Consider the following 23,262-nt stretch of genomic DNA (forward strand, 5'->3'; position numbering starts at 1 on the left):
CTTCTCCCCTCAGAGGCACAGTCAGGGTTGTCAGGGAGTTTATTGGAAGATATGAGGAGCCAGGAGGGAAAAGTTCCAGGCATCCAGTGTCTGTTGGGGTTCGTCTCCCCTCCTTCCAACACAGAATGGGTGGTGTGCAGGCATTAGTCTCCCATGGGTAGCCACAGGGCCTTGGTCCGTGCTGCCCGCAGCCCCAACTCCGGGCCTGCGCCTGAAGTCTCCTGATCCCAGGCCTGTGGGCAGCCCCTGTTCACCCACACCGGCTTGAGGTTTCCTGCTGAGGCCCACTCCACAAACTGGGAGCCCTGGGAGGGAAGGGGGGCGGTTAGCACTTCTGCCAGCTTGTTTGCTAAGCAGCTGCTTCCTTTGCAATAAGGACTATTGCTGAGGAGGGGCCTAAGGTTTGACTCAGGCCCAGCTCTCCGCAAGCAAACCTCCCAGATGCCCTGGAAAAAGAGGTTGACTCTGTGGCTAGGGAATTTCCTGTCCCTTAATAGCCCTCTTTTAAGAGAACGGAGCTTGAGGCTCTTATCAACAGGAAGTTCCCATCTGTTGCCCGGAAGAGGTTTAAGAGCAGACTGCCGGCCTTGGTCTCTGTTGCTAGAGAGTGGTCCTTAGCAATGAGTTATCCACTGAGGTTAGGTCTTTGGGCTGGGCAGGTTCTCAGGCCCTTGTTGCTGAGTAAATCTTCTCCTTAGCAATTAGGATTCTAAAGGGGCAGGGTCATGTTCCCAGAAAAGGAAGGGACTCTTGGTGAAGTTTAAGATGCCAAAGATGGCAAATCAAAGAGTACCTGGGCAGATCCGAAATACCACAGGGCCTGGATGTCCTGGTGCAAGGCCAGGCAGCGGGTCAGGTGGTCCTGGTCTCCTGTCACCACGTTCACCAGGCCTGCCGGGAACAGAGTGGCCATATCCTAGAGGATGAAAGAGTTGGGAGGGCAGTGGGACATGAGGAGTGAGCATCTGGGGAGTGGCCATGGGGCTTTGGAAGGAATGGGCTTGGGGTCAGGGACTGGTGAAGGCTCCAGTCCTGGAGGGAAGGAGCATTGGTCCCTGAGGATGAAGTCTCACATGTTAGCAAGGGGATTACCAAGGAGGGCAGGGTGAGAGCCAAGCTCCTGCAGGAGGGCAGGGTGAGGGCTTGGGGCATCTTTCATCTGCCGCCCCACGGTTGTAGGGGGGCAGCAATAGGCAGGCTAGGGACCATACCTGGCAGACCTCCAGGGCCAGCAGGGGACAGGTCCTGCTGGGTACCATGACCACAGTGTTGCCATGGGCCAGGGCTGGGGCCAGCAGGGACACGAAGGCAAGCAGGGGCCACTCATCGGGGCACACGATAGCCAGCACACCCAGCGGCTCCCGCAGGCGAAGCACGGGGCCTCTCAGTCCTGCTACCTGCAGGGATAAAGCAGTGGAAGGTCAAGGGCAGGGTAGGCAAGACTAACTTGCTTGGCTTTTTTCATCACCTGCCTCTTTCCTCCTCTTTTCCCCACCTTTGCTTCTCTAAAATAGCCCCCAATAATGGTATAACCAGGGATGGTTCGGAGCACAGAACTTGGGAGCCACACAGCCTGGGTTCAAGTCCCAGCTCAGCCACTCACCACCTGTGTGACTTTGTAGCAGTTACTTAACTTCTCTGGGGTTACTGTTTCTCATCTTTTTTTTTTTTTAATTTTATTTATTTATTTATTTTTTGAGACAGAGCCTCAAGCTGTCTCCCTGGGAAGAGTGCCGTGGCATCACAGCTCACAGCAACTTCCAACTCCTGGGCTCAAGAGATTCTCCTGCCTTCGCCTCCCAAGTAGCTGGGACCACAGGTGCCCACCACAATGCCCGGCTATTTTTTGGTTGCAGCTGTCATTGGTGTTTGGCGGGCCTGGGTTGGATTCGAACCTGTCAGCTCAGGTGTATGTGACTGGCATCTTAGCCACTTGAGCCACAGTGGCCGAGCCCTGTTTCTCATCTTTAAAATGCGAATAATGATAGTGCCTACATCACAGGTTTGTTGTTAGGACCAAATGAATTAATGTGTGCAGTGGACTTGAATCCTGGCCCATGGGTTTCTTTGAATGTGTGTTTTCTATAAAAGCTTTATTGAATATAATGGGCATTCACTAAACTGCATGCACATTTTATTTTTTTATTTTAATTTTTCGAGACAGAGTCTCACTATGACACCTTGGATGGAGTGCAATGGTGTCACAGCTCACAGCAACCTCAAACTCTTAGGCTTAAGTGATTCTCTTGCCTCAGCCTTCCAAGTAGCTGGGACTACAGGTGCCCGCCACAATGGCTGGCTATTTTTTTGTTGTAGTTGTCATTGTTGTTTGGCAGGCCCGGATCGGGTTTGAACCCGCCAGCCTCGGTGTATGTGGCCAGCACCCTAACCACTAAGCCGACCCAACCCAGTTGTATATTTAACTGTATGTTATTTATATAAATGGAACAAAAGCCACATGAAGCAACACTCTGTGCAGTGCCCTCCATGTTTTCTATCCTATTATCCTTTGTTGGGAAAAAAAAAGCCAGGTATTGTGCCTTGAGTTCCTGGGGGGAAAAAAGCCAGGAGCAATGGCCCACACCTGTAGTCCCCTCTAGTTGGGAGGCTTGTTTGAGCCCAGGTGTTTGAGGATGCAATGGCCTATGATCCCACCAGTGAACAGTCACTGCACTCTAGCCTGGCCAACATGGTAAGATCCCATCTTTAAAAAATAAGTAAATAAGCAAATACATTTTAAAAAATACAGCTGTGTGGGCGGCACCTGTGGCTCAAGGAGTAGGGGGCCAGTCCTATATGCTGGAGGTGGCGGGTTCAAACCCGGCCCTGGCCAAAAACCACACACACACACACAAAAAAGGTGTTAAAAAATACAGCTGTGGCCCACTAAATTGATTCTATGGCCCAGTAATGGGTCATGAACCATAATTTGGAAAAACACTACTTTCTGGTAGGCCATATGTCCACTGTACAGATGAGGAAACTGAGGTGCAGAGAGTTGAAGCCACTTGTAGAGGATTATGCACCTGGGAGGGGGTAGTCCTAGGCCTGGACTGCAAGCCTGACTCATTTCAAAACCTTTGAAAAGGTTTGGCCTCTGACCCCCCCAACCCTGACTGCCTGCCCTGTCCACCTGCCCACAGACCCCTTTCACCTGCAGGGTTTGGCCTTGGGCCTGGGCCTGGGCCCCCCAGGCCCGAAGTCGTCTCACACTCAGCTCCACCTCAGCCTTGGCAGCCTCGAGCTCCACTCCATGCCTCTCCAGCCTCGAAACCAGGGTGGACTCCCGGTGTTCCAGTGCGGCTGCCAGGGCCCACAGCAGGGCGGTGCGGGCTCCTGGTGACTGTCCCACCCAGCTGTGGGGAGACAATGCACATGGGACTGCATCCTGGCCCGGCTCCTTCCACACCCCCCGCCTCTGTCCACAGCCCTACCTTAGGGGCCCAGGCCCACACCCCACCAACCCTTGGAGTCTCAGATTATCCTCTCTGCCACCCCATGACCCCTGGGCTTTCCCCTGTGACCCTCTTACCCAGAGGCAGCCTGGTGAGCAGCCTCCACAGCACCTCGGATATCCTTCGCGCCACCTTCAGCCACATAGCCATGGAGGTTGCCAAATGAATCTTGGATGGGCCTGGAGCTTCGGGTCCCAGGAGCCTGGAAACGGCCTCCAAGGAAGAGCCCATAGGGGGGTGGTAGGCTGGAGTGGGGTGAGGCATGAGGTGAGCCTGGGGCCTGCTCAGACTCTATGCCCCACCCATTAGATGGACCACCTCAGCTCCATGAGCCTCTGGGGTATCCCAAACTCTTGCTCCCATGAGCCTCTTGGAGAGCACAGGCCTTCACATTGCAGAACTGAGAGTCTTAACAGGCCTGGGATGAATACAATACTCAGCAGACCCAGGATCCCATGGGATAGATGGATGAATGAGCCTCCCTCTAGACCTCAAGTTCATGGAGGAAACCTGACATAATTTCCCTTCAACACCCCCAGACCACCTGGGCCCTGGGACAATTCACCTGGGCCCTACTTCATGCCCAGCTGGCAGGGTTGAGGGCACAGCAAAGCCAAATATATCATAGTTCAGGTTCTTGGAAAGGTAGGACAGCCGGGCAGGGGTCCCTGAGGGCCGCAGGTACTCATACAGCCCCTGTGAGAGGGATGGTGTCAAGAGGATGCAAGGTAGACACTGCGTGGGATGCAAGTGTCAAGGTGGTGACGGGAGGTGTGCTCACATCTGGGCCCCCATGCCAGGAAGACCCACTCTCCTTGCAGCCACCTGTGGGCACTGCAGGGTCTCTGAGACCATGGCTGTTGATCCAGACTGTGCCCACCTGGAGCCTGGAAGGGGAGATGGAGAATCAGAGAGGGAAAACAGAAAGTTGGGGGGAGTAGTGAGCAAAAGAAGTGGGGAAAGAGACCCAAGGAGAAGGAAGATGCCAAGACTGAGGGGAAGAATGGCAACTGGGGCCACATCCCCAGGCTGCCCTTTGTGCCCCAGTGGCACCGACTGACCCGTAGCCCAGCTCCAGCGCCTGCCCCAGCCTCTCACTCCACACGCTTGCATTGCCGCCCCGGGGTGTCCCATTGGCCAAGGCCAGTGCCTCCTTGGCTGTACGGAAAGGGGAGGCTACAACCACAGGCCATGGCACCTGCAAGGGGTGACAGGGAGCTCAGGGGACCTGGCCAGCCCCTCCTTTCAGTACCCTGCCCATCAGGGGATGAGCCTCCAGCAGTCAGCAGCCCCTAGCCCAGGTCACATGGTCATGGACACCCTAGGGACTTCTGCAGGTCTGGTAGTTCTCACCCCCCGCAACACCCCCCACCCCCACAATGCCCACCTCTCCCCCACTGACAGAGGATGGCTGGATAGACTAGGGCACTCAGGTCCCTAAGGGGCTCACCTCTGCCTGGGCACATGGGGAGGCTGGGGGCAGGTCAGAGACCAAGGTTGGGGGGTAGAATGGGCTGTCTTGGAGCACATCGCCAGCCTGGAACACCTAGGGAGGGAGAGAACTAGATCTAGAAGTTCTCTCCAGTGTTCTCCTCCCTCAGACCCAGGGATCCAGGCCCCCAGCCCCTCCTCCCTCAGGTCCAATAATCCAGGCTTCTGTCTCCCTCTTCTCCTAGATTCACAGATTGGAAGCATCCAATCCATCCCAGGCCTGGTAAGACTCTGTCCCCTCCTCCCTCAGACCCTGGGAGGCGTAGGTCCCTCCTCTGCCAACACCCCAGACACTTCCCCTGCTCACCTGTGCACCCTGGCTCTGGGCGTCACGAACATAGCGCTGGGCCAGGTCATATGCAGCAGCCCCTCGGGCGCCCATGTCCACGGCCCCATCCAGACCTCGGCCACTCCGAAGCTGCCTCATCCTTGCCTGGAGCCGCCTCATAGTTTCCTTCCACACAGACTCCTGGATGAGGAGCCTGAGGCCCCCCTATTAGGAAAGGGGCATCAGGGTGGGCAAACCCAGGGCCAATGCAGGGAACACAAGTCCCCACAGAGAGCTGTGACTCAGGGATGCAGAAGGGTCATGAAGTGGCCGAGGACCAAACTCAGGGAAGAATGTAGAGTTACAGAAAGTTGGTAACTTGCAGAATGATAGAGACTGGGAAATGAGCAACATAGGCACTCAGAAAAAAAAATCAAAACAGAGTCCTAAAGAACAAGGGACACAGAGCCCCAGACTGTCCAAGGCCAGGAAAGCCGGGGACATAGAGGTTTAGAAACATGAGGCTTGGCGCCTGTAGCTCAAGCAGCTAGGGTGCCAGCCACATACACCGGAGCTGGCGGGTTTGAATCCAGCCCGGGCCTGCCAAACAATCAAGACAACTACAACCAAAAAAAAAATAGCCGGGCGTTGTGGTGGGTGACTCTAGTCCCTGCTATTTGGGAGGCTGAGGCAAGAGAATCGCTTAAGCCCAAGAGTCTGAGGTTGCTGTGAGCTATGATGCCACGGCACTCTACCAAGGGCAACATAGTGAGACTGTCTCAAAAAAAAACAGAAACATGAGGTGAAGAGCCCTGCATGTGCAATGAATAAAGACAATTTTCTTTTTTTTTTGAGACAGTCTTACTTTCTCGCCCTTGGTAGAGTGCTATGGTATCACAGCTCACAGCAACCTCAAACACTACAGGCGTCCTCCACAACACCTAGCTATTTTTATTGTTGTTGTTGCAGTTGTCATTGTTGTTTAGCTGGCCAAGGCTGGGTTTGAACTGCTAGACCTTGGTGTATGTGGCCGGCATCCTACCCACTGAGCTATGGGAGCAGCCCATGCCTGACTATTTTTTAGAGAGAGATGAGGTCTCCCTCTGGCTCAGGCTGGTCTCAAACTCCTGAGCTCAGGCAATCCACCCACTTCGACCTCTCAGAGTGCTAGGATTATAAGCGTGAGCCACAGTACCCAGCCCATAGACAGATTTTTTTTGCAGTTTTTGGCTGGGGCTGGGCTTGAATCTGCCACCTCCAGCATATGGGGCCGACACCCCACTCCTTGAGTCACAGGCGCTGCCCTGCCTATAGACAGTTTTAGGACCCAGAGTACTAAAAATGAAAGACTCAGGACCCCAAGGTCTGCAGACAGCCATAGGCAGCCCCCAGAATGAGGAGACACAAGTGTACGGGTCTCACCGGGTTGCGATCAGACCAGGCTGCGTCCACGATGCCCTCCACGGCCGAGTCCACATCTGCAGAATCAGTCAGCAGCAGCAGTGCCTCCACCCCCAGTGCCAGGCCCAGCTCAGCCCACTGGCCTGCCAGGGTCCGCCTAAGGGCACGTCCTTCCTGAAGAACCCCTCTAGGATTCAGCTTCTGGAGGAGCCACTGGGCCCCCTGCTGTGTCCCATCCCCCTCTCAGCCCCAAAGATACCTCGAGGGCGCCACAGAAGGCCACCTTCTGGATTCCAGGCTGGGACGCAAGGATGGGCCCCAGAGAAGCAGGGCCACTGATCACATTGAGGATTCCTGGGAACTGGCCTAGCTCCCCTGCCAGCTGGGCCAGGAGGAGGGGTGTCGGGGAGGCTGGGGGCACAAGGGCCACCACAGTACAGCCTGGGGAAGGGGGACAGCTCAAAAATCCAGGGTCTGGGCCCTCAGTCTCTCCTTCCTCAGACCCAGGGGTCCTGTTCCCAGCCCCTCCTCCCTCAGATCCAGGGGACTGGAGCCCCAGCCCATCATTTACCCACAGCCAGGGCAGGGCAAATCCTCCACATCATCTCAAGGAAGCAGAATGTGGGTGGCAGGATGAGGCCAATTACTCCTGCATGGAAAAGGATGAAGTGCCTGTGCTGGCACTGGTGGGTCATACAGGAGGAGGGGGCTGGGGGCTGGGGCTCCAGGTTCTTACCCATGGGCTCCCAGCCTGCCAGTGTCTCTTCCTGGGCATGTGCCTGGACCGCATGGTAGTGTAGCAATTGCTGGGCCAGCTGGACATCCCCATCTCGAACCTCCCGAACAGCCCGTCCAGTAACCAGGGATTCCAAGGTCCACAGTAGCCGCTGGTGCTTCTGGATCACCTTGGCCAGTCTGAGGAGAAAGCAAGGTGACGGTCAGATCTGCCCCTCAGCCTGGTAAGAGTCCTGGACTTATACCAGGACTATACCCATATACCTGGACTATAATCCCCATTTGACCCTCTGAGGGTAGGGCACCAAAGATTTATGGGAAGTATAGTTGGGGAAACACAAATCCTGGGGATGCTGCACAAGGGTCTTGGCCACTGGGAAACTCAATCTTAGTTTCTAATCTCAATTACATTTGTAGTATCTACATATGGAATCTGTCTCTAGCTGCCTCCAAAGCAGCTAGAAAATGGGTTTGAGGCTTCACCAGCCCTAGTGAATTACTGAGAAAGGGAGTCAGTTCCATGAGCTCCAAGACTATTGTGGGAAATAAAGGCGTTGTCACTGCTAGTCCCAGTAAATAGTGGGAAATGGATGTTTTGGACCCTATCGCCTCCAACACATAGTAGAAATATAGGCCTTAGTGGCTCTTGGGAAACAGTCTTTGTTCTTGTAGTGTCAAGTGGATGCTGAGGGACAAAGTCCCTCCCCACCTCCCATCCCACCTCAGCAGCATCACCTAGTCAGGTGCTGGGCCCGAGAAGCCCCAGGGAGTCGGCTCCAGCTGTCAAATGCGGTCCTGGCGGCCTCCATGGCTGCAGCTACATCCTCAGCCTGTGCCTGGAGGCAATTGGCCAAGTTCTCTCCTGGGGAGAAAAGTGGGGGGCTCATGTCAGAACTGCAGGAGCCTGGGAGCAGCCCAAGGCAGTAAAGCTGGTCTCTAGTCCTACTGGGGTCTCACTTTCATCACTGGTCTTTGCTCTGATTGTCTCCCATGGGCAAGGAAGAGATTTTAGTGGACAGCAACTGCAAAGGTCTCCATAGGGACTAGGAATCATAACTGGGATGACTGTCACCAGGAGGAACCAGCTGTTTCCTGCCCTCAGGGAATGGGTGTGGTTGGTGGTCTGGCTAGAGGGTATAGCTGTCCTTCCCTCTCCTAGTGACTGGGGGAGCAACACATACCTGTGATGGGATCCTGGCAAGGCACTGAATTCCTGTGCTCTGGTTTTAACCACATCCCATTTACATAGTGGCCCAAGTGCCGATCCTGGGTATCCAGCCAGGCCTGGGGGAGGAGAAAGAAGTTTGGAAAAGGGATTGGGAGGAGCTGAGGCAGCTTAATCCCTATGCAGAATTCTCTGGCAGGGAACACATATACCTTTTTGCCCCATCAGCTAATTCTTTTTCTCCTATTGTCTTTTTAAAAAATTGTGGTAAAATATATACGACTTAGCCATTTTAAAGTGCACAAATCAGTGGTATTTAGTACATTCACAATGTCATGCAACCATTACCACTGTCTAGTTCCAGAACATTTTCATCATGCTAAGAGAAAGCCCTATACCCACTAAGCAGGTACTACTACTCTTCCCTCTTCTCAGCACCCGGGAACCACTAATCTGCTTCTTATCTCAATGGATTTGCCTGTTCTGGATAATTCATATAAAGATGATCATATAATATGTGATCTTTCTGTGACAGGCTTCTTTCACTTAGCATAATGTTTTTAAGGTCTATCCACATCATAGAACATGTCAGAACTTCTTTTCTTTTTTATGGTTGAATAACATTCCTTTGCATGGCTGGGCACAGGGGCTCACACCTGTAATCCCAAGCCAGGGAGGGAGGATCCCTTGAGTTCAGGAGCCTGAGCAAGAACAAGACCCCGTCTCCACTAAAAATAGAAAAATTAGGGTGGCACCTGTGGCTCAGTGGGTAGGGCGCCGGCCCCATATGCCAAGGGCGTTGGGTTCAAAACCAGTCCTGGCCAAACTGCAACAACAACAAAAAAAATAGCCGGGCGTTGTGGCAGGCACCTGTAGTCCCAGCTACTTGGGAGGCTGAGGCAGGAGAATCGCCTAAGCCCAGGAGTTGGAGGTTGCTGTGAGCTGTGTGACGCCACGGCACTCTACCTGAGGGCGGTACAGTGAGACTCTGTCTCTACAAAAAAAAAAAAAAAAGAAAGAAAAATTAGGTGTTTTGATGGGTGCCTATAGTCCCAGCTACTTGGGAGACTGAGGCAGAAGGATTGCTCGAAGCCAGAAGTTTGCTGTGAGCTAGGCCGACACCATGGATTGACAGCCTGGGCCAAAGAATGAGACTCTGTCTCAAAAAAAAAAAAAAGGCTCAGCACCTGTGGCTCAAGCAGCTAAGGTGCCAGCCACATACACCTGAGCTGAAGGGTTCGAATCTAGCCTGGCCTGCCAAACAACAATGACGGTTGCAACCAAAAAATAGCCGGGCATTGTGGCGGGCCCCTGTAGTTCCAGCTACTTGGGAGGCAGAAGCAGCAGAATCGCTTGAGCCCAGGAATCGGAGGTTTGCTGTGAGCTGTGATGTCACAGCACTCTACCCAGGGCGACAGCTTGAGGCTCTGTCTCAAAAATAAAAAAAAATTGAGACTGGGCACGGTAGCTCACGCCTGTAATTCCAACACTCTGGGAAGCTGAGGTGAGTGGATTGCCTGAGCTCAAGAGTTTAACACCAGCCTCAGCAAGAGCGAGACCTCTGGGCGGCACCTGTGGCTCAAGGAGTAGAGCGCCGGTCCCATATGCCGGAGGTGGCGAGTTCAAACCCAGCCCTGGCCAAAAACCAAAAAAAAAAGAGCGAGACCTCATCTCTAAAAATAGCTGGGTGTGGGCTGGGTGCGGTGGCTCACACCTATAATCCCAGCACTTAAGAGGCTGTGGCAGGTGGATTGCCTGACTTCACAGGTTCAAGACCAGCCTGAGTCAGAGCAAGACCCCATCTCTAAAAAATTGCTGGGCATTGTGGCGAGTGCCTGTAATCCCAGGTACTTGGGAGGCTGAAGCAAGAGAATCGCTTGAGCCCAAGAGTTTGAGGTTGTGAGCTAAGTTGCTACGGCACTCTACTGAGGGAGACAATGTGAGGCTCTGCTTAAAAAAAAAAAAAAAAAATTCCATTGCATGAACCTACTGTATTTTATTGGTCCATTCATCAGTTGGTGGGCATTTGGATTATTTCTGCCTTTGGCTTTTGTGACTGGTGCTGCTATGAGTATTCATGTGCAAAATTTTGCTCATATGTTTTCAATTCCTTTGGGGTCTATACCTAGGAGCAGAATTGCTGGATCATACAGTGACTCTATGTGTAATTTAATGCTGTTTTCTATAGTAGATGCACCACTTTACATTCCTACCAGTGATACATGAGGGATGTCCTCTTGACTTTTCTTTTTGTTGTTGAGACAGAGCCTCAAGCTATTGCCCTGGGTAGAGTGCTGTAGCATCACAGCTCACAGCAACCTCCAACTCCTGGGCTGAAGCGATTCTCTTGCCTCAGCCTCCCGAGTAGCTGGGACTACAGGTGCCCACCACAACGCCTGGCTATTTTTTTGTAGTTGTCATTGTTTGGCAGGCCTGGGCCGGATTCGAACCCACCAGCTCTGGTGTATGTGGTTGGCACCTTAGTTGCTTGAGCTACAGGCACTGAGCCTGTCCTCTTGACTTTTAAACATGGAGAATGTGAACAAGAGAGTAATGAAACCGTCCTGGCCCGGTGGCTCATCTTTAATCCTCAGTCTTTGGGAGACCAAGGAGGGAGGAATGCTATAAGCCAGGAGTTTTGAGACCAGCCTTACCAACATAGCAAGACCCCATTTCTACAAAAATAGAAAAATTAGCCGGGTGGTATGGCAGGCTACTGGGGGAGGCTGAGGCAGGAGAATAGCTTGAGCCCAGTTTGAGGTTGCTGTAAGCTATGATGATGCTATTATATTCTAGCCTGGGGAATAGAGTGAGACCCTATCTCAAAAATAGAGGAAAAAAAACAAGCCAGGCGTGGAGGCTCATGCCTGTAATCCTAGCACTCTGGGAGGCCGAGGCAGGTGGATTGTTTAAGCTCACAAGTTCCAGATCAGCTTGAGCAAAATCAAGACACTGTACTAAAAATAGAAAAACTGAGGCAAGAGGATCACTTGAGCCTGAGTTTGAGGTTGCTGTGAGCTATGACACCACAGCACTCTACCCAGGGCAACAGCTTGAGACTCTGTCTTGAAAAATAAAATAAAACAGACTTGGCACCCTCAAGCGGCTAGGGCTCCAGCCACATACACCAGAGCTGGTGGGTTTGAATCCGGCCCAGGCCCACCAAACAATGACAACTATAGCCAAAAAATAGCCAGGTGTTGTGGTGGGCACCTGTGGTCCCAGCTGCTTGGGAGGCTGAGGCAAGAGATCACTTAAGCCCAAGAGTTTGAAGTTGCTGTGAGCTGTGATGCCACAGCATTCTACCCAGGGCAACAGCTTGAGACTCTGTCTCAAAAAAATAAATAAATAAAAATAAAATAAAATAAAAATAGCCAAGCATTTTGGCGGGCACCTATAGTCCCAGCTACTTGGGAGGCTGAGGCAAGAGAATCACTTGAGCCCAGGAGTTTGAGTTTGCTGTAAGCTATGATGCCATGGCACTCTACCCAGGGCAACAATGTGAGACTCTGCCTCAAAAACAAATAAACAAAAAAAAAACCTTTTCCTCAATGGAGAAATGGTGAAATGATTATATGTTAAATTTCTATTTCTCTGAAAACCTGACATAATTCAGCTGTGTTATTAAGTGGCATTGAGCCCAGCTGGGCCCCGTGTGCCTGGACTGGGAAGATTGGAAATGCACCGTAAGCATCCAGCACGAAGCCAGGGCACTAGGGCTTCCCGGAGGGCTCTGCATTCTTGCAACTAGAAATGGCCCTGGCCAGCACCCTGGAAGCAAGGCCCATGAGACCATATCTAGTGATAAATTTCTTTTTGGGATGTGGGGCTTCTAAGCTACGGGGCTTCCACACCCACCCATGAAATCTTGTTTTCTCTTGTCTCAGAAGTCATCATTTGGGGGAGCAGTGGGGATCCCCACAGAAGAGAAAGACCTAATGCTTCCCTGCCAGGTGCAGCCTATTTGGTTGTTTCATGTGTACCGGAGCCCAAAGCATGGCACACACATGTTGCAGAGGGGTGGCCTGTGGTGGAGTCCCTGGAGTTAGGGGCCAGGTCAGGCTGGGTCTGAATCCTGGCTACAGAACTCACCTGATGGACACCCTTAGCCAGGGATTTATAAATGCAGTGCCTCTGTCAAGCCACATGGAATTTGTGGCTAATCATAGCCTCCCCCTACCCCTATGGTGAGGGAGGGTGAGGATTAAATGAATCAATACATATCACGTGCTCAGAGCAGCACCCCTATAAAACTTGCTATTAATTTTATTGCACCTTACTCTCTACACCTGCTCTGTGTCTCTTTTTCTTCCTGGTCATATCTCCACTGTTGCTAAATCCAAGGCCCATATTCCACTTTGTCCTTCACTTTGTCCTCTCTTCTTTTAGCATCCCTGATGCCATATTTTCTCTTCCCCTGCCAACTGGCCCTTCTCATTTGTCTTTAAAGCAAAAAGTTCACTCAGAAGTTCCAAACTCAAATGCTCATAGGGAAAGAGATATTTTTGAAATGGGGATATCCGAGGGCAGCGCCTGTGGCTCAGTGAGTAGGGTCCCAGCCCCATATGCTGGAGGTGGCGGGTTCAAACCAGGCCCTGGCCAAAAAAAAAAAAAAAAAAAAAAGGGGATATCTGAACATGAACTGGGTATTAGATGATATTAAAGAAGACTGTTAAGTGTGATAACAGCATGATAGTTATGTAATAAGTTGCTTTCTTGTGTAATTCCACAATTTGGGAGGCCGAGGAGGCAGGAGGAGAATTGCTGAAAGCCAGGAGTTCAAGACCAGTCTAGCAATATAGTGAGACCTCATCTCTACAAAAAATTAAAAAATGAGCAGAGTGTGGTGGTGGGTGCTTATAGTCCCAAATCCTGGGGAGGCTGAAGTGGGAGAATAGCCTGAGCCCAGGCAGGTGCTAGAGGCTCCAATGAGCTATGATCACAGCATTTTATTCTAGCCTCGGTGACAGAGTAAGACTCTGTCTCTAAAAACAAAAAGAAATAAGGATTCAAATATTTATGATAAAATAACGTGACATCTGGGATTTGTTTGAATTATCCCCATCAGAAAAAAAAGAGGAAAACAACATTGAACCAAATGTTGATGATTGTTGAAGCCGAATGGGAGTTCATAATAGACATTAATTACTCTGTGGAAGCTGAAAACATTTCCCACAAAAGAAAAACAAAACCCCAAAAGAATGTCCACAAGGTCCTGGCAGGTCATGTGGAGACGGGGACCCTGCAATTTGTCTGAAAAACACTTGCTATTGGTTCCAGATGATTTTTGTCAGGAATTCATGCAAAAGGTTTCCAAATGTTGGAATTTTTCTTTTCAAGAGAAGCTGGATGTTTACATGGAATCAATCCAATAATTCATATTTTCAGAAATAAAGGTCAGGCGAAACAAAATATGTTTGTTGGTTGAGTCCAGCCCAGTCCTGTAAATATGAGACTTTGTTGGTGGTTAAGAGTACAAATCTCAGCTTCACTTCTCTTTTTTTTATTTTTTAGGAACAGGATCTTGCTGTCACCCAAGCTGGAGTGTGGTTTCATGATTATAATTCACTGTAACCTCCAACTCCTGGGCTCAAGTGATCCTTCTGCCTCAGCTTCCCAAGTAGCTAGGACTGTAGGTGTATACCACCTCAGCTAACTAATTTTTAAATGTTATTTTCTAGAGATGGGGTCTTGCTACATTGCCCAGGCTGGTCTTTTTTCTTTCCTTTCCTTTTCTTTTTTGAGACAGAGTCTCACTTTGTCACCTTTGGTAGAGTGCTGTTGCATCGTAGCTCACAGCAACCTCAAACTCTCGGGCTTAAGTGATTCTCTTGCCTGAGCCTCCCAAGTAGCCCAGGCTGGTCTTAAACCCTTGGCCTTAAGCAATCCTCTTCCTGCCTCAGCCTCCCAAAGTACTGTTTATAAGTGTGAGCCAGTGTTTGGCCACCTTAACTTCTTTTAAGGTGTGTGGATTGTGGGCAAATTACCTACCTTTTGAAGCCTCTGTGTGCTATCATGAAAACAATGACAACAATTCCCCCTCAGTTGTTTTGGGGAATTAAATGAGCTCATGCCATCGCAGCTGGCTCATAGAAGGCATCCAATAAATATAAGTATGTTATAACATTATTACTATTTTAGGACATTTAATCTCTAACCATCCTCCAAGTGTGGGAATTCTCTGTGCTTTGTCTCAGACTCTATTTTTTTAGACAGAGTCTCACTATGTTACCCTTGGTAGAGTGCAGTGGCGTCAAAGCTCACACCAACCTCTAACTCTTGGGCTTGAGCAATTCTCTTGCCTCAGCCTCCTGAGTAGCTGGGACTACAGGCACCTGCCACGACGCCTGGCTATTTTTTGTTGCAGTTGTTGTTTAGCAGGCCTGGGCAGGGTTTGAATCTGCCATCCTTAATGTATGTGTTCAGCGCCCCACCCATTGAGCTATGGGCACTGCCATGTCTCAGGCTCTTTTATTTACGTCAACAATATATCTCTAGTCACTTCTCCAAGTTCAATTATCTTTCTCCATTGGTGACTCTCCCAGCTCTCTTATCTCCAGCTCACTGTTGTTGGTCCTGAGACACAGGCCCAAGTATCATTTGACTATTGCACACTGCTACAGCTGTCTACAGATGTCTCAAACTCTCACCAAGGAGCTCATCATCTTTCCTCCAATGCTCATACTGGGTTAACCATGCAGGGACAGCCACCCAGTTACAGACCCAGATCTCAGGGCCAGTCCTTGCTGTTCCAATCCCCCAACCCCTATTTCCTATCCCCTCCTCTCAACTCCAGAAGCTGTGCCAGGCTCCAGCCTTAGTTCTTTACACCCAGACCACTGCACTCATCTCCTGCCCTTCCCCTCAAAGAAGCCTAATTTCTTGCATGGGGTGCTGGAGGACTCTGGGGGATCAGGAGAGTCCCATGAGGGAATTCTGAGAGGACTTGGGGAACCACAGGAAATTCACAGCACCCTACATATCCACAGGAACCCCAAAATCATTCCAGGAGCCCCTGAAGGGCCATGGGAGAACTAGGGAGGTTCTGAGGGGACCCAACGGATCAGGGGGACTCTGGATCACGGAGGGTAGTGAAGAATCATGGAGATTCTCTGGGGCAGCTAGGGCTCACGGGAGCCCAGTGGGGCATTCTGAGGGGCCATAAGAAATTACAGGAAGTTCTGATACTTTCTGATGTTCTGAGAGTTCCCATGAGGTCACATGAGCCTCACGAAGTACTGAAGGCCCCAGGAATCTCGGAGACTTCACGCCAGCTCTGAAGGTCTCGGGTGTTCAAGGGAGTCCCTCAGGCGGGCGCGGTGGCTCACGCCTGTAATCCTAGCACTCTGGGAGGCCGAGGAGGGTGATTGCCTGAGCTCGTGGGTTTGAGACCAGTCTGAGCAAGAGCGAGACCCCCGTCTCTAAAAATAGCCGGGCGTTGTGACCGGCACCTGCAGTCCCAGCCACTTGGGAGGCTGAGGCAAGAGGATCGCTTGAGCCCAAGAGTTTGAGGTTGCTGTGAGGTATGACGCCACGGCACTCTACAAAGGGCGACAAAGTGAGACTTGTCTCAAAAACCAAACCAAACAAAAAACGGAATGCCCCGCAGGACTTCTGAGTCCCAGGGATCCCAGGAGGTTCTGAGGGGGCCCTGAGGAATCCACCACAAGAGCCTCTTGGGAGGGTCCTCGGTAATCACAGAAACATAACCGCAAGTTTAGGACCGAGGAGCAAATAACTACTGAGGATGATCAAGATGAAGGACTAAGAGAAACCGCGAAGCCCCAGGACAGCGTTTACTGGGGCTGAACTGGGCGGAGTTGTCAAGCCGCCGCGGTGCATGACGGGACTCCCCGCGCAAAACCGGCCCCCCCCTCCCCAGGGCCTGGGAAGGGAGTGGGCAGCACCGGTCTGGCGGGCTCTCACCAGAGCGCATGCGTGGCTCTCCGGCGCGGGTCCGTACTCCAGCGTGGAGAAGATCTCGCGGGCGCTGGGCCCTGCACCCGTCGCAGCCATCGCCCGCTCGGACCGCTTTCCAAGGAGGGCTTCGCCTTGAGGTCCGAAGGGTGACACCGCCCACTCCAGGTCAAAGGGGCGGGGTTACAGGATATAGAGCGTAGCTCCACCCACTCTCCCGGTTTAGGACTCTAAGCCTACCTCAAGCTAACAGGGCCGGGGAAAAATGTGGTTTGGAGCAGGCGTGCTCCTCAAACCCCGGAGGACGTGGAGGCCGGAAATGTGTGTGCCCTGCTAATAGGAGGGCTCAGAATTAAGAAGGTTGGACGTATTGGTGTGTCTTCCCACTACGTTATATTGGGGACAGGAAGTGCACTTTTTAGTCAGAATTATATTCACTAGGACTCGGATGTAGATTTGGGATGAAGTAATAGTTCGAATATAAGAAGAGAGTCTTTGATTTGTAAAATGAGGAAATTGGGGGAAGAAAAGGGAGCCTTTTAGGATGGACATTGAGATTAAAGTTTTGTGACGTGTGGCAGCTTTGCATAGTAACCTGGCCAGCAGTGGTTGTCACGAAAGAGCGGAAGTGTGGCATTAAGTAATTCGGTAAAGGATGTAGTATTGATTGGTTGAGAGGAGGCGGGTGTTACTTATCCGGAACCGCTTGGAATGAATGTAGACTGGCACTCGGAAGTGTGGTGCATTCTGGTCTCGAGGTTACGCAGACACCTGAAATGTGGCTTTCATTTACAAGTTTGGCACGTAGGACAGAGAGTGCATCTAGTAATATTGATTCCTAACGGATTTGATGACAGCGTCTGGGCTGGAATGGAATTGTAGTCTCAACCTAGAGTCATAGGGTTTTGAACAGAATAAGGGTATCAGGAGTCGATTGAGGGCCAGGAGCGGGCACCTGAGTTCGGATCCTATGAACTGGGGAAAGTGCCCTACGTCGAGGTAGCTGAGGACTCTTAGGTTCCTTTCCCAGGACCATGGCGAACTCGAAGCTGCTGGCACCGGAGTTAAGCGAGACAGAGACAATGGGTGCCGAGACGGCGCGATTCGAGGAGCTGCTGCTGCAGGTGCAGAATGACTGGACCTCTGGATCCTTGGGTATTTGGGATTTTGGGTGGGGGTGCTCAAAAATGGGACTTCAGTTCCCAGAGTGCACTAGGGCAGCAACAGGGCTCTCGGGAATTGTAGTTGGTTGGCTCCAAGCTTGCTAGGTTCTGAAAGAAATGGGGATGGGGTTGGAATCCTCAAAAGAGGAGGGGGACCTAGACTGTCTAATTTCTCTCATTATGTATGTATTCTCATTCATAAGAATTGCCCCCTAAAAGTATGAGGAAGCCCTCAAAGAGGGGGTGGGTCTGATAGCACAGATGCTAAACCTGGAGGTTGTCTTCCTTCACACAGGCCTCCAAGGAGTTCCAGCAAGCCCAGACAAACAGACCAGATTCTACACAAATTCAACCTCAGCCTGGTGAGAAAGAAAAACCCAGAGAGAGAGGGTTAGAATCCCAGAGAGAGCTGGCATGGAGATCATGGGAAGGGGACAGAGAGAGGAGGAAGGAAAGAGAAAGAATAATGGGGTATAAGGGCCTGGGGTTGGTTGGGTGGTGCCTGTGGCTCAAAGGAGTAGGGCGCCAGCCCCACTCATATACTGGAGTTGGTGGGTTCAAACCCAGCCCTGGCCAAAAAAAAAAGGCCTGGGGTTGGGTGGAGTGAGATAAAGAGACAATCACAGATAATCACCCAGGGACAGTAATCCAAAGAAAAGAAGTAGAGGACAGAGAGCAAGATTGGCCAGGGGAATGGATTAGAAGATAGGAAGAGGGTCAAAGTTCTCCATGGAGGGCAATAGACTCAGAAAGGTGGTTAGAGACCTGAAGAGAGGGTAACAGACCAAAAGAGGGAAAGGGACAGAGACGGGAGAGGATGGTGGAGACTGAGACTTGTGCAAAGACAGATGGTTGAGACAAACTCACTCCCACCAGGTTTCTGCATAAAGACTAACTCATCGGAAGGGAAGGTTTTCATCAACATCTGTCACTCTGCCTCCATCCCTCCTCCGGCTGACGTGACTGAGGACGAGCTTCTTCAAATGCTGGAGGAGGACCAAACTGGGTTTCGCATCCCCATGAGTCTGGGAGAGCCTCATGCTGAACTGGATGCAAGTCAGTGCCCTGAGAGGACGTAGGAATCGAACCCCTATGTCCTTTCTTCCCTAGAACCCAAGAATCTAGGGCTCAGGACCCTTCTCCCTCAAATCTCAGAAATCTGGCCCCCTTGATCTGATCCTTTTCTCTTGCCTTCTGGGCATCCAGCATCTGAGCAGTCCTGGTTCTGCCACATGGCCAGGCTTGAACTTCTCTGTGGCCCACTGCAGCGTAGGGGAGTGCTCTCTGAGCATTAACTGATCTCCTGGCATTAATTCTGGGCTGGCTCTCTCATTCCTGTTTTCTCCTCTGCTCTTTTCTCCTGTCTCCATCTAGGCCTTGTCTTACCTGTGTCCCTGTATCTTTTTTTTTTCATATCACATGTGTTTTTTGAAGCTTTAGGCAATGCCTTGGGAACAAGGACTTATCAGACCTACCCTTCAGAAATTCCCTGTAATGGGTGGGGCCAAAGGAGATAGGTATAATTTCAGTAGGGATTGATGCTACCCAGCACAGCCCCAAGAGGACTCTTCATCCACACAGAGGGGTTACGGGGTCAGGGAAGGTTTCCTGGACAAGATGTTACAGGAAACCAGTTGAAGGAACAGAAAGAGTTCATCAGGCAAAGACAGAAAAGGGTTCTAGGCAGAAGGGACCAAGGGGTCCAGAGCCAGGAGAGAATGATTGGATCAGGTTGGCCAGGAATCAAGAGTAGATAGAGGGTTGGGTTCACTAGAGGAGCAATGAATTTCTCTCCAGAGGTGGGAGGAGCAGACCACACAGGGCCTTGAATACCAGGCTGAGGGACTCAGACCTTTGCTAAGGGATGCTGGGGAGCCAAGGAAAGCTGTGAGCAAGCTAGGGACACGAGTGAGCTCTAGTGACAATAGACCAAAGAAGGAGAGACTGGAAGGTGGGGGGGAGGCAGGTCTGAGAGTCCCAAATGGAAAGTCAGCGTGTCAAGCTCTCTGTGTCCTTGGTTCTTGTAGCTGCTGGCCTGTATATTTTTAACTTGGGTCTGGTCTGGGGGTCTCATCCCCTTTCTCTCCCCACAGAAGGCCAGGGCTGTACCGCCTACGATGTAGCTGTCAACAGCGACTTCTACAGGAGGATGCAGGTTGGGGGTGGGGCTGTGGGTGAGACCTGGGCAAGGGTCTCTTCCTCCATACCAGCCAGCCCCACCGCCTCTCTTCTTCCTCTCCTAGAACAGCGATTTCTTGCGGGAGCTCGTGGTCACCATTGCCAGGGAGGGCCTTGAGGATAAATACAGTTTGCAGCTGAATCCAGGTGAGGGCCTATGCCACTGGGAAGGAGTGCAGCCGGATGAGGTTTGGGGTACACATGCGGGAGGTGGGGTTAGCTAGGGATGGGATTTTCTTAGCTCCTGTATTAAAAGCTGCAATTACAGGGATGGGTAGAGCCTCTAAAGGTGAGAGGGCAGGGCAAGGTTTGGGATTCCAGACAAGGGGCGGAGTCTGGGCCACCTGGGAGAGGCGGAGCTAAGAGGTTCTTGAGGGGTGGGTTTTATTGGGATACGTCACTGGAAGGGTGGGGCTATGGTGGGCGGGCTTCACGGAGCCAAGCCCAGCAGTGTGGTTAGACCCTGGGCATTCAGGGAGGGGCAGAGCCTCTCCTTGCCTCTCTTGGCTGTGCAAGACCTCCTGAGAGGGCAAAGGGAACCTTGACCTGTGTGATCTTTGACTCTGCACTCCCGACTCTCAGAATGGCGCATGTTGAAGAACCGGACTTTCCTGGGTTCCATCTCCCAGCAGAAGATCCGCTCACAGCAGCGTCCTCGAATCCAGGAGCTGGGAAACCTGTCCACGCCTGATTCCAGGAAAGATGAGGAAGGGTAAGCCTGCAGTGGATCCCCTGTCTAATGTCTCCCCAACACCCTTCTGAATCCCTCTTTCAGTTCTTGATACCCACCTGGTGATGCCCTGAGGTGAGAAAGAGAACTGTCTGGGGAGGCTCACTGGGTGGGTGTCCTGAGGCAATAGGCTAGGTTAGAGGGAGAAAGGGAACAGCATAGGAGGCAGAGGGAACAGCACTGGCAAAGACGTAGCCCTTGTTCTCCCTCAGTCCTGAGAAGCCTCACCTGACCCTCTGGATGGAAGCCTCTGATCTCCTGTTGGCAGAAATTGACCTCCCCAAACTGGTGAGCACACACTCAATGAAAGCAGGAAAATGAGGTCTGGAATGGCCTGGGGCCTGTTTTTGAGGGAGAGTGGGAAAATGATTGAGGGGCTGTTGCCAGACCTGTGTAAGCTGCTTCCTCTGTCCCATCAGTCCAATAAGGCCTACCCTCTAATGCTGTCCTACAATGCCCAAGGGATTGTAAGTGCTTGGTCATTGAAACTTGTAATCACTGCCCTCTACCTTTTTCCTGGGAGATCAGATCCTTTAAATGTAATTTCCCAGCATGTGAGGCTACTATACCTGGTCCATGTGTTGTTGGGGAAGGTGGGCTGATTCCACCACATCCTCAGAATGGAGCACTGGGGCTGTCACTAGAAATTGGGGAGAACCGCCTGGTGATGAGGGGCCCCCAGCAGCTGTATCATCTAGATGTCTACATCCCCCTGCGGATCAACTCTGATGAAAGCAAGGCAGCCTTCCACCAGAAGAGAAAGGTACCTGGGGGCAAAGGGAGGGGAAACAGGGGACAATAGTGGGCCCAGATCCTGGGTCTGAGGTGGAGGGCGGGGACTTTTCTTCTAGGTCCTGAATCCTCATTCTCTTTCTTCTCTCTCCTTAGCAATTGATGGTGGCCATGCCCCTTCTGTCTGTACCTTCCTGACCAGGGTGTGTCCCTGTGCTTCAGATGTGGAGAAGAGGCTGGTGGCTTCCCTAAAATTGAAATAAAATATTTTTGCCTTTGTTCTGTCTTGGCTAGTGGTATGTAGGGAGTGAAAAGGAAGAGGGAGCATTGGGCTGTGGCCCTAGAATCCCACAGAGGTCACTGCTGCAGGTCAGCATCCTCCTTTTCCCCTGGATCCTCCAGTCTCTCTCCTCATTAGTCCTCCCCAAGGTCTCAGAGCTGACCTGCTCTTTTCCATTGCACAGCTTACATGTGGCTCCCCAGTACTCCTAGGAGAAGGCTTGAGCCCCTCAGACTGGCCTTCAAGACTCTGTGTGGTCCACTTCCCCCACACCTCCTTTGACTTCTGTTCTCACTGGGGTCCAGTCACACTGAACATCGTCCTGACCACACCTATTTTTTCACATCTTTTAGTTTCTACTGTTCCTTACACTTAGTCCTTATCTCTGGTACATCTGCCCAGGAAATTTCTAAATGTCTTCAACTATTGTACAGTGGTTGCCCTCTCAAGAGGGTGCTTTCTGACCCCTTCAGTGATGTGATCCCCAGCCTCTCCATCACCCTGACAGGTGGCCCAGTCCTGGAATCTTACTTCACATCACAATCACACCAAACTCATCACAGAGCCCCAAACAACCTGGCTGTGCAAGTGCTGTTTCTTCTGCTGTGTACACTCTGCTCACTCTATTCCTACCTTTACCACAATTCCATTGCTTTCTTTCTTTCTGTCTTTCTCTCTTTCTCTTTCTCCTCAAGATGCTGTCCTCGGTGGAGTGATGCGGCATCACAGATCACAGCAACCTCCAACTCCTGGGCTTAAGCGATTCTCTTGCCTCAACCTCCCAAGTAGCCCGGCTAGTTTTTGGTTGTAGTTGTCATTGTTGTTTGGCAGACCTGGGCTGGATTTGAACCCGCCAATTCTGGCGTATGTGGCTGGTGCCTTAGCCGCTTGCACTATAGGTGCTGAGCAGGAAAACTTCAAATTTCATACCTTCTCTGATCTTTGTTGGTTGACTTAGATCCTCCTCCTCTGGCGGTCCCCAGTACTCAAGTGTTATAAGCTATGTTATGGCTCCTCTGGCAGGAGGATGCCAGGCACGAAGTAGGAACTCAAACATTTCTTGAGGTAATAACTGTCAACAGTTTCCCCTTCTTTAGTGAGTGGTAGGAAGATAAGTAGATGGAGGAACCTCAGTGAGAAGTGTTGAAAGAACAGTGAGTAGGCCATCGTGGAACTGAGCAAATTGGGTGGGGGGGAGTGAGAGTGGTTTGTGGCAAGGTTAGAAAGGGCCAGTGCAGTGGCTCACACCCGTAATTCCACCACTCTGGGAGGATGAGGCAGGTGGATCATCTGAGCTCAGGAGCTTGAGTTTGAGCAAGAGCAAGATCCCGTCTCTACTAAAAATAGAAAAACTAGCTGGAGGATGTGGCAGGTGCCTGTAGTCCCAGCTACCTGGGAGGCTGAAGCAGGAGGATCCATCCCTTGAGCCCAAGAGTTTCAGGTTCCTGTGAGCTATGACGCCACAGCATTCAACCCATGGCGACAGAGTGAGACTGTCTCAAAAAATAAAGTGGGTGGGGGTTAGGAAGGAAAGAAGGGTGTTGGGTGACATCAGGTTAAGCCTGTCTGGGTGAGCGAAGGTGGGCACCGTGTCCACCAGAGACCGCAAACTAGCCTCAGGATATCGTCTCAGAGAACTACATCTCCCAGGGGACTTCGGAGTTCGCGGCCCTTCTCTAGCAGGCCGTGAGGTCCAGCTGCCGCTGGGACTTGTAGTTTGGAGGGGATTCTCCGTGTGAACCGCTGC

General features: G+C 51.5%; 2 protein-coding genes across 8 annotated transcripts; one reads left to right on the top strand and one right to left on the bottom strand.

Annotated features, from left to right (window-relative positions):
- Window positions 1-21: 21 nt before the first annotated feature.
- ALDH16A1 (aldehyde dehydrogenase 16 family member A1) lies at window positions 22-16,572 on the bottom strand. Of its 2 annotated transcripts, XM_053606575.1 has the most exons (17): window positions 16,442-16,572; window positions 8,532-8,634; window positions 8,086-8,212; window positions 7,352-7,530; window positions 7,187-7,264; window positions 6,875-7,056; window positions 6,637-6,789; window positions 5,254-5,439; window positions 4,906-5,001; window positions 4,517-4,653; window positions 4,237-4,342; window positions 4,021-4,151; window positions 3,533-3,700; window positions 3,155-3,356; window positions 1,212-1,397; window positions 794-916; window positions 22-305 (listed from the first exon to the last, which is right to left on the bottom strand). In XM_053606575.1, the coding sequence occupies exons 1-17, from the start codon at window positions 16,529-16,531 to the stop codon at window positions 144-146; spliced, it is 2,409 nt and encodes an 802-aa protein (XP_053462550.1). In that variant the 5' UTR covers window positions 16,532-16,572; the 3' UTR covers window positions 22-143. The 2 variants fall into 2 exon arrangements, with proteins under 2 accessions (XP_053462550.1, XP_053462551.1); XM_053606576.1 differs by lacking the exon at window positions 8,086-8,212.
- On the top strand, window positions 16,442-21,513 carry PIH1D1 (PIH1 domain containing 1). Of its 6 annotated transcripts, none has more exons than XM_053606603.1 (10): window positions 16,442-16,572; window positions 17,463-17,556; window positions 17,891-17,957; window positions 18,472-18,651; window positions 19,689-19,750; window positions 19,839-19,920; window positions 20,356-20,485; window positions 20,716-20,791; window positions 21,096-21,266; window positions 21,392-21,513. In XM_053606603.1, the coding sequence occupies exons 2-10, from the start codon at window positions 17,467-17,469 to the stop codon at window positions 21,431-21,433; spliced, it is 900 nt and encodes a 299-aa protein (XP_053462578.1). In that variant the 5' UTR covers window positions 16,442-16,572; window positions 17,463-17,466; the 3' UTR covers window positions 21,434-21,513. The 6 variants fall into 6 exon arrangements, with proteins under 6 accessions (XP_053462578.1, XP_053462580.1, XP_053462577.1 ...); XM_053606605.1 differs by having other exon boundaries at window positions 16,466-16,600; XM_053606602.1 differs by lacking the exon at window positions 16,442-16,572 and adding an exon at window positions 16,607-16,805.
- The last annotated feature ends 1,749 nt before the right edge of the window (window positions 21,514-23,262 follow it).

Source organism: Nycticebus coucang, chromosome 10 (genome assembly GCF_027406575.1).
Source record: "Nycticebus coucang isolate mNycCou1 chromosome 10, mNycCou1.pri, whole genome shotgun sequence".
In the NCBI taxonomy this organism is placed as follows: domain Eukaryota; kingdom Metazoa; phylum Chordata; class Mammalia; order Primates; family Lorisidae; genus Nycticebus; species Nycticebus coucang.

Bases quoted from the DNA above. Each gene is read 5' to 3' on its own strand.
- ALDH16A1 (XM_053606575.1), bottom strand. From the start codon at position 16,531: ATGGCTGCGACGGGTGCAGGGCCCAGCGCCCGCGAGATCTTCTCCACG. The intron at 6,790-6,874 runs GTATCTTTGGGG...GGGGTTCTTCAG, and splicing joins CCTTCTGTGGCGCCCTCGAG to GAAGGACGTGCCCTTAGGCG. The intron at 306-793 runs GTACTCTTTGAT...CTTCCCTCCCAG, and splicing joins GGTATTTCGGATCTGCCCAG to GGCTCCCAGTTTGTGGAGTG.
- PIH1D1 (XM_053606603.1), top strand. From the start codon at position 17,467: ATGGCGAACTCGAAGCTGCTGGCACCGGAGTTAAGCGAGACAGAGACA. The intron at 18,652-19,688 runs GTCAGTGCCCTG...CTCTCCCCACAG, and splicing joins TCATGCTGAACTGGATGCAA to AAGGCCAGGGCTGTACCGCC. The intron at 20,486-20,715 runs GTAAGCCTGCAG...GTTCTCCCTCAG, and splicing joins TCCAGGAAAGATGAGGAAGG to TCCTGAGAAGCCTCACCTGA.